This window comes from Delphinapterus leucas, chromosome 11 (assembly GCF_059928025.1).
Source record: "Delphinapterus leucas isolate spDelLeu-1000000601 "Yukka" chromosome 11, BTC_Dleu_Yukka2, whole genome shotgun sequence".
Taxonomy (NCBI): domain Eukaryota; kingdom Metazoa; phylum Chordata; class Mammalia; order Artiodactyla; family Monodontidae; genus Delphinapterus; species Delphinapterus leucas.
Window position 1 is genome coordinate 87126231 of NC_143139.1, and position 14093 is coordinate 87140323.

Below are 14093 nucleotides of genomic sequence, written 5' to 3' on the forward strand. Positions count from 1 at the left end.
AGGTCAAGTAAGGTGTTTTATACACATACACATCTGGCCTATTCTATAATGTGCTATTGGGTATGTTAGTATCTGAGCCCCAATATTGCACTGTCATTTCTGGGAGAAAGAGTTATGTAGGAACCAGAAGCCTAAAAAGTGGAACCTTCTCTAAGGTCCTGAGAGGTTACATAAGCCCAGGCATCCCAGAGGACCATACTTACAGAGAAATGGTGTCTCAGGAAAATGTTGAACTATATCTGGGGAAAAAAAAGACAGACTATAAAATTTTAAATATGGTATAAATCCCATAATCTCCCACCCCTAAATCTTTAAGAAAGTACTTTTTGGTTTCCATTAGCAGTCCTAAGGGTTAGGCTGGGGCAAAATAAGGTTTCCTTTCTTGGACGTGCTTTATCTGTGTCCTCGTGCCTGGCCAAGCCCTTATAGATTATGGTTCCTTATCGTTTAGTAAGATCAAATTTCTAAATGATGTTTCGTTCCAGTTGAACATTCTTGGAGGCTTATCTCTTCCCTGGCCAGATGCCTGATCAGATGAGAAGCCCGCCATGATACTGTCACAGTGCCTAGAATGGGCTCTTTATCCAGTAGACATCACTGTACTTTTTGATGATAACGAGGGCAGTCTTAACTTGTGTTAAGGCCTGTGTATAGCATTGAAGGTAAGTATGAAGGAGTTATTGCTATGTGAATATCTTAATCCTGATGCACATTTCAATATACAGTATCTTCGTTTAACCATGATCTACATATATCTGACACCTAGCCATCCTTTTTAGATGGGACCTTCATAATTTAGGACCAGTAACTCTTCATGAAACGGCCTGTTTATTGAGGGCCATGATTGAATTTAGATCCTTCCTTGTAACATTTGCCATTGCTTTGATTTACTTTCGGAATCATTCTAATCATTTGCTGGTAGTTTTGCAGGAAGGATTTGTGGTCTTGGTGTATGTCAGTGACAATTAGGTAGGATGCTGTGTTTGACTCTTAGGTTTAGAAGATCTTGATTAGAAACAAAAGCTTAGCAGTATTGAGTTTTAGTGTCTTAAAAACCTAGCAGCTTTTTAAGTAAATCAAAACTATTTAGCGGCCTAATATTTAGACTCCTAGAATTAGAATCTTGGGGATCATCTTGTCCAACCCCTTCATTTTATATAGATGGGGAGACTCAAGCCCAGAGAAGGAAATGACTTGCCCAAGGACACCCAGCAAGTCAGTGGAAAATCTGAGACTAGAATCTAGACCCACTGATGCCCCATATATAAGCAGCTGAGTCTATACTAATTAGTGGTTGGAAATTCCAGGTTGTATGGTACAAAGAAGGCCTTGACTTCGGGACTGTCAGAATGTCTGATGACACTGACTCATCAGGGAAATAATTGCCGTTAAAATAATATGAGGATGTTTCCTGGCAAATGGTTCTCTACCATCGTCCATTTATGCTATGACCCATGTATTATATTCTTTCAATAAACGTTTACTGAGCACCTACTATGCGCCCATCCTATACTAGATACTGCAAATCACAGCCAGGTAAGACATGGACTCTGCCCTCAAGTTGCTCACAGTCCAGTAGAGAACGAGAAATCCCTGGAAAGCATTATGCAGAATTTCCTGTAGAATGCTAATACTTTTCCTAACTGTAAATCTTGGTGATGAACGTGAACCTTCTACCCAAAGATCCAGCTTTTCTCTTGGTCAGGGTTTGTTTATTAGGAGTCCCATAAAACACCATACCTTTTCTTTCTGTGAAAATGCAAGATAATACCAACTGCAGCAAAATTGAGTTCATAAACACTTATTAAGGATCTACTATCTGCAAGGCACTGTGCTAGACACATAGGGATATGAAAATGAATAAAGCATAGAACGTTTTCTTTTTACTATGTCAAAGGAATATTGTTTTATAGCCTTCAGTGTTTGTAATGAGAATTACTTTTTAATAAATATTCTTAAATATGGGACCCTTGAATTAGAAGACAAAAATACCTCTGTACTATAATCCAGACTTGTCAGCCCAGGATTTCAAAGTCTCCATCCAAATCCTCTTTTGTACCCCATATCTGTTTTGAGCTTTCTTTTTCCTTTACCTCTGCCAAGCCAGCCTGCTTGCCAATCCCTGCACACAACTAACTCTTGCTTCTGTGCCTTTGCTTGACTAATCTGCTTCTGGGATGCCTTTCTCCCCATGAATCCATGTCCATCACTGCCATTACAGTCTGGCCCTGAGTCCATCTCCTGCCGGGAGCCTGTGGTCAGCATCCCCATCTCCTCCGCGTCCCTCCCACGTGTACATAGCCCATATGACTGGTGGAATAACGGTTCTGTGGTATTCATGAACGCTTCCCATTCTCTGTCCACATCTTGCTGATCTAGATACAACAGGTCTTATTAAATGAAACAGTTTAGTATAACCAGGTCATTTATCAGACCTTTTAGGAGTAAGTCTCTATATCAAAGACTTCATTTTGGTATTTGTGGGCTGTTATATGATAGAGAGGAAGATCAGAATCGTTAAGATGGGGGTTTGAAAAGTAAGCCCGGGGTCCATAAGCAAAAAACACTAACATATCTGTAAGTCATCCTCTCTCCTTCCACTCCCAAACAGTATGAGAAATCACCTTTAAACACATTTCAGATACAGTAAGGGTGTACAGAACTGTCAAGCTAGGGAAAGCAGGGCTCTGCCTGTTAATCATCTCAAGCTTGTTGATCTGCTGTTCTGTAATTCCTTTAATATTGTTTAATGTGTGTGTGTTTTACCTTCTGAACTGACTAAAAGCTTCTTGAGGACAGGGACCATGTCTTTTATTTGCTTCTGCATATTCTTCTCCCACTTATTGCCAAAGAGTACCCTAACAATCTTGTGGAGACCTTCCTTCCATAAACACATAAGGGACAGGAAATGCATCTTGTGGGTTCCAACTACATTTCGGCCATTGCACTATGCACTTTTTATGTAGAATGACCTTTCACCCTCATGACAACTCAGTGAACTGGGTATTCCTATCCCAATTCTACAGATAAGGAAATTGAAGTTCAGAGAGTTCAAGGTCTTACTGCTAGTGAGTGGTAGATCCAGGATTAGAACTTAGAGGTCTGTCTGATTCCAAAACCTATATATGCCTTTCACTATACCACAATAATGATAACTAATATTTAGGACTCCTTTACAGTTCATAGAGCTCTTTCATCTGCACTATTATTAATTATTGCAATTACTACTACCACTGCTAGTACTATTACCCCTTAAGTCATCACTAGGAAGTAGGTAGTGCTAGTATCATTATCCCCATTTCACAGATGGGAATACAGAGACTCAGAGACTTGCCCAAGATCACACAACTGGTAAGTGGAAGAGCCAGGACTTCAGACAGACTTCCTGACTCTAGATCTTTTTGTTCTTTCCACTATATCACATTGCTGCCTTAATTTATTTGCACGAATGCATGATTATGTGGCCAGTTACCACTGACACCTCTCCTACAGGAATGTCAGTAAGACCAAGCATCGCATGGAGCCATGTGGAAAAGACAATAATTCATACCCTCAGAGGAGCTTCTATGTTTGTTAGTAGAGGGGTGATACAGAAGACCTAAAAAATAAAGCCTTGAGAAGAATAGTTCACAAATGAGTATTAAAATATGAGCCCCTTTATTCTATAGATGAATTCCCATAATTTGGCCATAAAATTTTTGTAATGTTCTTAATTATTTCTGTTATAAAATTGGATTAGGGAGTAGGGGTGAAATCGATGGACTTGATTTGAAAATATTCCTCCTGGGTTTGGATGAGAAAGTGCTAGCTACTTTGTGCAAGCTGGCAGCTAGCTCCAATATCATCCTGTTACCAAAGAAATGCTGGAGTGTTAGGAGTGATGGCATATCCACCCAGCAATTCACTATCTTGGTAGAATTCCTATAGTCTCATCTGCTGATCAGACTTCTACCTACCCATACCCTTCAGCCCCACCCCCACCTTACTGTACCCTCAGTCCACCAGCCCCTTCAGACCTTTGAAGTTTCTGATCCCTTAATGTTTCACCCCAGAAGGTGATCCCCTTCTCCTTTGGTATCGATTATTAGTAAACAGTGTCCAGTATCACAAAGTCCTTCAGCACCATCAGAACTAGGAAACTGTTACTAAAGTATAGATATGTATAGTATGTATGTGTGCTGAAGAGAAGTTTCAGTGGAAGCAGATTGTTTTCTGGTTCCTCTAAGCATTTCTCCCTGGTTGTCATGCAGAGCTGTTCGCTGTCCTGAAAGATGTCAGTGTCTGCCCCCTGCCCCCCAGCTGCTGCACCTGCTGTGCTCTTGCCGCAGCGAGCGGGTCGCCACCCACGTGGCCATCGGAGCGAGGCCACAGCCACGCTCTGCTCCTCACCCCCTACCTCCACCCTTCCAGCGGACCACAGCTCTGCCCTGGAAGGAAGGCCTTTCCTTCCTACAGCCACAGCCATGATCCAGCTCTGTGTCTCCTCTCATGCCGTTACTGTTACAGTGACATCCTCACGGCTCGTCTCCCCACCGCAGTTTCCCCTATTCCAGTGTGTCTTTTGCACTGCTGCCAGAGTATTTCCCTATAAAGCAAACCTGATAGGGCATTCCTTACAGGCTAAGACCCGAGCTCCTTGCTTTGGCATTCAAGACACCTGACCACTAGACCCCCAACTACCCTTTTTGCAGCCTTGCCTCCTCCCTCTCCTTCATTGAACCTCGCCACTCCCCAAACACTGGGCCCTGCCCCAGTTTCATGGGAGCCGAGAAAGAAATTGACACAATCCAAAGAGGTCTACAGAAAAAAATCACAAGTAGTTGGGACTATACAGAGCCCTCCACACAGACTCCTTTGCCTGAAAAGTTCTGTACTATCTTCGCGTGGCATAGGACACCTCATTGGAGGTGCCGTTCCCACCTTCCCCAGGCAATTTGGTTGATGCTTCATCTCAGGAGCTGTTATTTCTTTTGTTCATGATTCTGTTACAGCATTTACCCCATTATGTTCTAAGTTATTTTTCATGTATATGTTTCACTCACTCCTCAAGGGCAGCAGCTGTGCCTAGTCTTCCTTTTCTTCCCAGTATATGACACAGTTCCTGGCACATAGTCCCTGAACAGCTGAACTCAGTGTGTTCCTTCAGTACAGTTATAGCAGTTAATCCAGATGTGTGTGCTGCAAAGAGCACTGGACTGGGATTCAGAGGCCTATGTCCCAGGTCCAACTTTGCCACTAGATATGTGACCTTGGGTAAGTCACTCAGTCTCCTTTATTAAACAAGGGGGTTGGACTAAATGATCTCTAAGGCCCCTTCAACTTTAAGTTCTATGATTCTGACCCCATTTCTTGGATCAGGAAACACATTTCCTACTTTATAATATTTAGTAGCCTCAACCAGTCAACCATCCACATTACTCAAAGAGAGTTTTCAGACTCCCAGCAATAGTCTTCTGGTACCAGCCAGAGCTGCTTGATTAGGTTCCTGTTGACTTATCCAGTGACCACTGAGCTGTTCTTCCCCTTCCCCAGGAAGTTTCTCTGCAGCTATAACACCGTCACACTGCTATGTGGCCGGCCCTTCCGAGGGGAGCCCTTCTGGCCTAAGGGACAACAGCAAGGAAGCAGAGGGAGAGGAGTTTTTATCATTTTCCTTCACTCCAACTCCCACCAGCATTACAACTGCTGCCATGTTGGTTCCTGTAGACATGTTTTTAGGGGGTGATGCCCATTTCTGTGAGAAGTAAGTTTTAAGCAGTTCATGTGCCTCTTCAAGGCTCCTTTTAAAGTACACTGCTGACTTATTGGGGTGGGAGGAAGACTAGAGTTAGCATCTCAACATGTACATTTGACATAATCTCTATACAATAAATAAGAGCCTATGAAAAGATCTTTCTTAATGCTTTTTGATTGGCTTAATCAATAATCATCTTAGATGAGGCTGTAACTTGTGGAGTAGATATAATTGGATTAGCTGAAAAGAGGCAGTTGGGGAGCTTTGAAGAGATTAAAATGGCTGTCAATCCCATAATTAAACTGCCACAAACAAAAGCAATGGTGTTTTTTAAAAAAGAAGAAGAATAAGGAGAGAGAGAGGAAAGAAAAGGGAGGGAGAAAGTTGGGGAAGGCCAAATGATTTGAAATCAATAAGTACTTATGTATCACTAGAGATTGGAGAGGCAAAAATCAAATGACGATTTATTCCATTAAACGAAATCCATACATATCAAATTAGCCATTAATTATATGCCTGGTCCACTGGGACAGGTGAAATTTTGGCAGCTTCAACTTCACTAAAACAAATCCACAAAAGGAAAAAAATTATTAAAAACAGAAGAGACCTGCTCCTTGTCCTGAGCCCATTTAGACCTTGACTTTTCATACTTTTAATTGGCTTAGTAGGTTTGGCCTGTGTGAATGAAGTCTTTTATCTCCCTCTTTTTCTTTCCATACCTCTTTCATCTTTCCTGTTACAAACACACAGAGAGAGCTTGAGGAAAAATACTTTGATTTTTAAAGACTTCTTTTTTTTAAAGGATGTGGATTTGGGTGGGGGGAGGGGGTGTGTGTGATGCTGGTGAATACTTTTTTTTCTTTCTTTTCTCTCTTTTTTCCAGAGAGGAGTTGCTTAAACCAATGGGACTAAAACCTGATGGGACAATAACGCCTTTGGAGGAAGCACTCAACCAGTACTCTGTCATCGAGGAGACCAGCTCTGACACAGACTAAAAGCATCACCTGCTCAACTCTCAGTATTGCTTTTATCAGCATCTTTTCTCTGTAGCTCCAGGGGAATCTTTTCTCTAAAACATTTATGCCCTTGCTTTGGCTAGAAACACATTAACTGGTTTACTCATTGAGAATCCAGCATATTTAAGAAGTGATCCTGTGTTTTGCGATATTGAGGCATTCATACAGAGCTGCAGTTAGACGGAGTTGCAGAGACTAGGAACAGAAAAAAAAATAATTCCATTTTGTCAAGATGGAACTGAAGGACTTCACTCTATAAAGCAAGCCCTGGTTGAATCTGGCAGTTATGTTTGCCAAGATTCTAAAGAAGATTTAGCCGTGTCCTTCCTCTCACTTGTGTGAGCTGCCCTTTCTGAATCTCTCCAGAGACAGAGGCATGTGAGAAGCAGAACAGCTGCTAAAAAGGGGCTGAGGCAAGTGACTTGTTAGATCAGGACTGAGTGAATGGAAGCCAAGCAGCTGCTCCATAAACGTAGCCCCAACTCTTCATTTCAATTTTGTATAAAATCTATAGAAATGCACACACACGCACACACACACAACAGCCCCAGACTTGCAAACTGGTTACATTCAAAAAGTTTGTATGTCAGTTATCTAGAACTTCAGAATACATTTCTCCCTATAAAGTTATAAATGATGGTTTAGTTCTGAGGCAGCTACAAATGCCTATTTATTCCCTAATAACCTGAACACTAGTACCATAGAACTGAACCCCCATCTGTATCACTGCGTGGGGAACATGCATTCTGAGGTCTAACATAGGGGTGCCTCCAACCTGGTAGAGGGAATGGGGACCCCCTGGGTACGGGGTTTCCTTTTGAGCCCTCTGCTGAGGGTGGGGGAGTCAGCAGCACCCATTTGTACATATAGGTCACTCATATGTCACATGTTTTAAATTGGGGAGTGTGTGTGCTTGTGTGTGTGTCCTACCTTTCTACCATATGTGATCAGTTTAATGGTAACTTTATTTATTTAAAAAAGAAACACAAATAGTTACTGTTAAACTGATTAAGGCTGTTTATTTTTACTTTTAGAATTGGTCATATGACGAAGTAGAAAATGAATCATGCAATAGACAGTGGGCCTAGTTAATCAATGGCTAAAGTTGAAAAGGGGTTGGTTTCCTTTTATATATATATATGTATGTATATACATATATATATATATATACACACATAATGTGCTTAACCACTGCCTTTTAAAACTTTAAATTAAATAAAACATTGGGGTTGATTCAATTTAGCTATCTGTGTGTGTTTCTTTATAGATACATGGGGTAAACAATCCTATTTCACAGTTTATGCTTTTTTAAAGTGCTTTTACATCTGTTATCTCACTTATAATAAATAGCCTTTCTAAGGATAAAGTACATGAAGTATTAGTGAAAATGTCATTTATCCAGAAGTCACTTCTCTGGCAAAAGTACAAATCAGGAATTCAGTTTTAAAAAGCCTTAGAGCTGCCAAAAGAGATGGCAAAGTTTCTTACAATTTATTTATAGGAGAGATCCTCAAGAATCTCACCTTGTGCCTCTTTACTAAAATTTACATATACTTCTAACATGTTTAGTTATCTGACTTCCAAGCCCACGAAAAAAATGGCAAAGGAGGAGGCTGTTAGATGGAAAGCAGACCTACTGAAAGCAGCAAAAAGCCAACTGAAAACCGGATAGGAACGTGGGGAGAATGAAAACTACTCAAGGCGTCATAAGTCTGGGACCATCTGTTTCCTAAAGGACATTCTAGTTGACCCAGAAAGTATCTGTACAACAGTATGGCCTATAAACTAATTCTCATAACGATGACCTTGTGTTTCTTTTAAAAAATAAGAATACTCTATAAAAAGACTAGGAAGAATACATTTTAGGATTTTTTATCCAAAATAGTTGGGAGTATAAGTTATGTGTGACCCATGTTTTAACAGTAAATAAAATGAAACTTGGTACTTCATAATTTTAGATTAAATGAAAAATTTAGAAAAAAGAATTTAAGTATTTTTGTTACTTCATTCTACAAATGCATTTTTAAAGTATTTTTATAATTTCTGCAATTAAATAGCTTTGGCACGAGTGTCGGCTTACCTAAATGAAGACCTGTTTAATGAAATACCATCTTGCCAGCCTTATGCAGAGTGTTTGAACAGTCCTGTTTAAGTAGCTGTGCTCTTCTGCTTTCAATGAGTTCTGTTTCATTTCGAGTTTCCCCATACTGGGCACTAAGCTTTGTTTTGAAGAGAGAATTTGCAGAGGGAGAAGATGAAAGTGACCTCATCTTGCACACGGAAAAGAGAACTAACATCTGTTGATTGCTTGCTCTGTGCTGGGCTTTTTATGTATCTTATCTTGTGTAACGTCATCACATCTCATATTAAGAGATCATCTCTGGAAAGCAAAGTAAGTTACCTAACATCACAGAGCAAGTAAAAATCCAACTCTGGCCGGCCTGACCCCCAGCACCTCTCCTTACCCTTCACGCTGCCCACCTGGGTCCATGTTGTGCCCCCTTATGACTCTGGAATGCTGGGAGAGTGGTAATTCTCAGGCCATTTTAAGCAATAACTATTTCAGCAGAACTGGTTTAAAGAACTTATTAAGCAGGGAGGTGACCTGAATGAAGTTGAAGTGTGAGTAGGAAACTTGCTCAGTTAGTACTGGATTTCAAATAAGGAAGGACCTGGAATCCTTTAGGTCAGAGATGAGGGCTGCAGGCTCCCCCGCAGCCCCTGCGCCCCAACCACCCTGACCCTCGACATCTGCCTGGCTCGGTGGCCTGCAATGGGGATGGTGAGAATATACTGGCCAACTGCACTCTGCAGGCCCCTGTGTCCACATCCCTCCCAACCTTTAAAACAGGGTATGGAGGAGCGGGTTCTAAAATAAGGCGCTTGAGCTGCTGCTTTAGAGTAACAGTCAACAGACACTTGAGGCCCCTTCACACACCGGGTGGTCCTGGCAAGTGCACAGGACGGGTGTTATTGTCCCTCCTTTATAAATGAAGACATAGGCAGAGGCAGTACAAGTACTCAACATCCCCTTACTACCATCAGTCTTGCCGCCTCCCAGTACTAGGTGTCTCTTATATTGACCTCCCTTCCCCTCCCCGCCATTATAAAAGTAATATATGTTCATTGTGGAAAGCTTGGAGAATACAGGAAATAAAGTTAATAATTCACCCCAAAACCCACCACCTGAGATAATCTCTGTTAATGTTTTGGTGTATTTCCGTCCTGTGTTTTTTCTATGCATATATAATTTATTTTACTACAAGATTGGGATCATGCTGTATTTACAGATTTGTACCCTGCTTTCTTCTTTAACATATTGTAAGCATTTTCCCATGTCAATAAATATTATTCAAAAATTAATGGCTATATGATATTCCATTATATGAATTGTGGTAAACACTAGTAATTGCTTACCCAGTATTCTTCTTCCTTGCTAACAGAGGAGACATCATGACCTATCCCTCCTCCCCACAAAAAAGGTGCCCACTGCCTTCCTGGGAGGCAGCATGAGCCTTGTCAGCACTGAAGAGCAGCAGAAAATGGAATGGCACCAGGAAGAGCAGACTTGCTCTGCCATACACAGTCTAGCAGGAGCTTCGGCAGCACAAATATGACACAGCTAGATTAAGTGACTAGATAATTCTATAATTTTTGTTAAGGAGAGGCGTTTGACAATAGCAAGGGATCTAGATGACTTTAAAAAGTGCATGTGAAGAAAAGAGAGGTCAGTCATGTTTACTACTCTGTAATCCAGTTACTGGCATTAATTTTCTTGGAGATATTCTTCACTGCAATTCCAGAGGTGAAAGAGGGTACACAGGGATGGGGAGAGACATGTTAGTCTTTCAAAAAAAGTTAAGGGGACACCTGTCAGAAACTACTGGGTATGTGGCGAGCACAATATGGAGAAGGAACAAATGAATGGTGTTCTAGGAACAAATCATATGGGTGAGGGAGGAAGGAGGGAGGGATTTCTAACAACTGCCATAAGTGAGAAGATTCAAGGAAAGGGAGAGGTTTCTAGAGAGGACTTAGGAGGATGTGACTCTGATGCACTCTGCCGAGTCCCTGCACCAAGTCTTCAAGAAGCATCAGAGCAGCCTTTCTTAAAGAAGGGTGGGGAGATTGAGCCTCAGTTCCTACATCATGCATTGTACATAATGAATTAACTTTCCTGTGCATCTAGAATAGTGTTAGCTACATAGCATCCTCGATGGAGAGAAAAAATAGTCACTCTAGTGCAGAGTTTTGTGGTTCAGGTGAGCCCTGGTTGAGAAAGGCTATCTTAAAAGGTCAAAATTATTCTGCAAGGCTTCTACAGTCAGATTTGTGTTTTCTTTTACTGTAACACAGGAAGATCCTGGGCCCTAGGGCTCCAGCTGTATCCAGGTCTCACAGACCTGTACCTTTTCTGCATTGACCATAACAATTACAGCTGTGTATACTTACTGAGCAATTACTGTGCCAGACACTGTGCTAAGCACTTTGCGTGCACTTTCCAATTGCATCTTCATGACAATCTTATGAGGTAAGTACTATTAGAATAACTCCCACCTTTCAGATGAGAAAACTAAGGCATAAAGATGTTAGGTACTATGTGCAAGGCACACAGCCAATAAGTAGCAAAATTTGAATTCAAACCTGTATGATGTCTTTGTAAATACTATGCTATGTGTTGCTTTTGCGATCAGAAAAATTCAATAAAGTCTTATTTGAGAGAAAAAATTTCAGAAGAGATTGAAATGGGAAAAACAGAATTGGGAAATAACTAACACACTTTTTCTCACTCCATTTCCATATCTCCCCACTACATAGAATCCTGTACTCCTGCTAGTCTCAAAGAAAGGCCCATGCTCACAAGCATACCAATCCACATCAGTGTGTTCAGTAAACATTCACTGGGCATTTACCATGTACCAGGCACTGTTCAAGGTGATTGGGGATACAAACAAACACAACTTGAAAGTCCCTATCCCCAAAGTGCCCACAGTGTGAGAAGTCCATAACCAAAGCCTGTACAAAGTGCTACAGGATGCCAGGAGGAATATGGGGGTTGAGTAACAAAGCTTCGTAAGGGACATCTGAGCTGAGCTTGAGTTCACCATGTACAGGAGAAAGACTGTTCCCACCAAAAGAACTGGCTCCAACAAAAGCTTGTGCATTTGATGTGTTTACAGAACACAAACATGTCTCATGATGGGACACATGAGTAGCAGAATTTCAGGCGAGGAAAGGACACAACCAGAAAGATCACTCTGGCTGCAGTATGGAGAATGGAGTGGAGAAGGGACAGACAGTAAGAAAAGAGACCAGATAGAAGGCTGCTGCATCAGTACATGTGAGGGGTAAGCAGGGCCTGGACTGCAGTAGTGGCAGGAGGTGTCAAAAAAGAGGGGAGGGAGTCAAGAAATGCTTAGAAGCTGGAATAAACACAATTTGGCATTGTGGAAAAGCAAGAAAGAGCTCATTTAAAAACTCAGATGGGAATGACTTTGGGAAAAAGATAATCTAAAATACTGGCTCGGCCAAACTGTGAACTAAGCAACTTTGGGTTTGGGAGCAGGAGGGTGAAGCTAAGAATTATTTCAAGGAATCTGCAAATTTGTAGGGCCACCAAGCATCATTTACATAATGAATGAAAAAATGTCTTGGATATCAAGTACATCTATTTTACAAATACTGTATCACATGTTGATGTGATAAAAGTTCATTCATAAGCATCCCTCAATTCATAATATCCCTTTGACCATCTGTATTTTCTCAGTCAAAATATATTAATGATAAACAGCTATCGTGTGGAAACGAGATCCACAAAGTTCAGGTTTAAAAAAAAACCCTCAAAATTGAAAAGACTTAGAACTATCGGCAACTAGTTTCAGAAAGTCAAATTGAACTATCTTGGTCATGAAAGAATACTGGGATCTCTCTCATAAGGGAAGGAGATGAACCACCAAGTTGTGCAAAGATGGAGACATCATGGGGTCTCAGTTACAACCAAAACCTGAGTCTTGTTGTATTACAGGGGTAAGATAAAGGAATTTATAAAATCCTTTTTTTCCCCACAATGAATTATGACTTTCAAGCCTATATTTTGTCTTCAAAGTTAAACAAACTAAACAATTTTTCTTGCTATTTTTCTTTCCTGCTGTAATAATTCCCTCCTCCTCCACCCCTCTACCTCAAGACAGATGATAAGCTCACCAGGAATAAAGTCATGAACTAACTCAGTAAAGAAAAATACATGTTGATAGATGTAAAACACTACTACCTTATTTTACCCAAAACAAACACTCTTGAAACTAAAACTTTTACTATGTTTTAATGTCTGTGACTTATTTGTGGTTATAAGTTATTATTGTGGTATTAAATGAATCAATTTTCATACCAAAAGTACATTAAGCAATAGAAATAAATGAAGTTAATTTTATACTAAAATTTTATGTGAGCCATACAAAGTCACCAACTATTCAATAGTAAAAATGAAAAAAAAGGAGAGAATCTATATAGGCCAAAGAATGTAGTCACAATGTACATTTTCAAGCACATACATGCAAGAAGAAATTAAAAGTAATTCTAATTGGAGACACTTCTGGTTAAACAAAGCAGTCTGATCACATGCATTTACCTTGACCACCTCCTGAAAACCTATTAAAATGGCATTAAATGGGTGTTTTGGAGTAAAGCTTAAGCGCAATAAGACAATGCAAATGAGAAAGAAGATGACAGCAGAAAAGAGCTATCAACAAAATTTGGAAACTGGAAATTAGATGAGCAAGAGATAATTAATGGAGGAAGAAGACACAAGGTATCGAAAAATTAAGCCTACAAGAGGCAAGGGAAGCCAAAAGCAAGATGACATGTGCTGGAACCGGCTTATACCAGCTCACAAGAGCATACTGTTAAATTTTTAAGAATTTTACAAGCTGGTTAAAATTAATCATTATTAAACATTAAATTATATAAATTTCAATTAATAAGTTATATTTAAAACAAAAGTAATAAATGCTCAAAATTCCTCACTTCCTGGGACTTCCCTGGTGGTCCAGTGGTAAAGAATCCACCTTCCAATGCAGGGGACGCAGGTTCAATCCCTGGTCAGGGAACTAAGATCCCACATGCCGCAGGGCAACTAAGCCTGCACGCAATGAGAGAGCCCGTGTGCCACAAACTACAGAGCCCACGCGCCCTGGAGCCTGCGCGCCACAACTAGAGAGGGAAAAGCTGCAGGCCACAACTAGAGAGAAGCCCGCGAGCTGCAATGAAAGATCCCAAATGCCTCAAGAAGATCCTGTGTGCTGCAACTAAGGCCTGATACAGCCAAAAAACAAAACAAAAACAAA

The 14093-nt window shown here is 40.7% G+C and overlaps 1 protein-coding gene across 5 annotated transcripts in view; it reads left to right on the plus strand.

Annotated features, from left to right (window-relative positions):
- Nucleotides 1-10200, plus strand: part of RIC8B (RIC8 guanine nucleotide exchange factor B) — a 121561-nt gene extending 111361 nt beyond the window's left edge. For 3 of the 5 annotated variants that reach the window (XR_004024464.2, XR_002648314.3, XR_002648315.3), the window contains 2 exons: nt 486-662; nt 6618-6726. Coding sequence is in view for 2 of the 5 variants with exons in the window: in XM_022600033.3 (XP_022455741.1) it covers nt 6618-6729 (112 nt within the window). In the remaining 3 variants the exon portion in view is untranslated. Of the gene's footprint in view, nt 1-485; nt 663-6617 lie in introns of all 5 variants that reach the window. The other 2 variants (XM_022600033.3, XM_022600036.3) reach the window with 1 other exon arrangement.
- The last annotated feature ends 3893 nt before the right edge of the window (nt 10201-14093 follow it).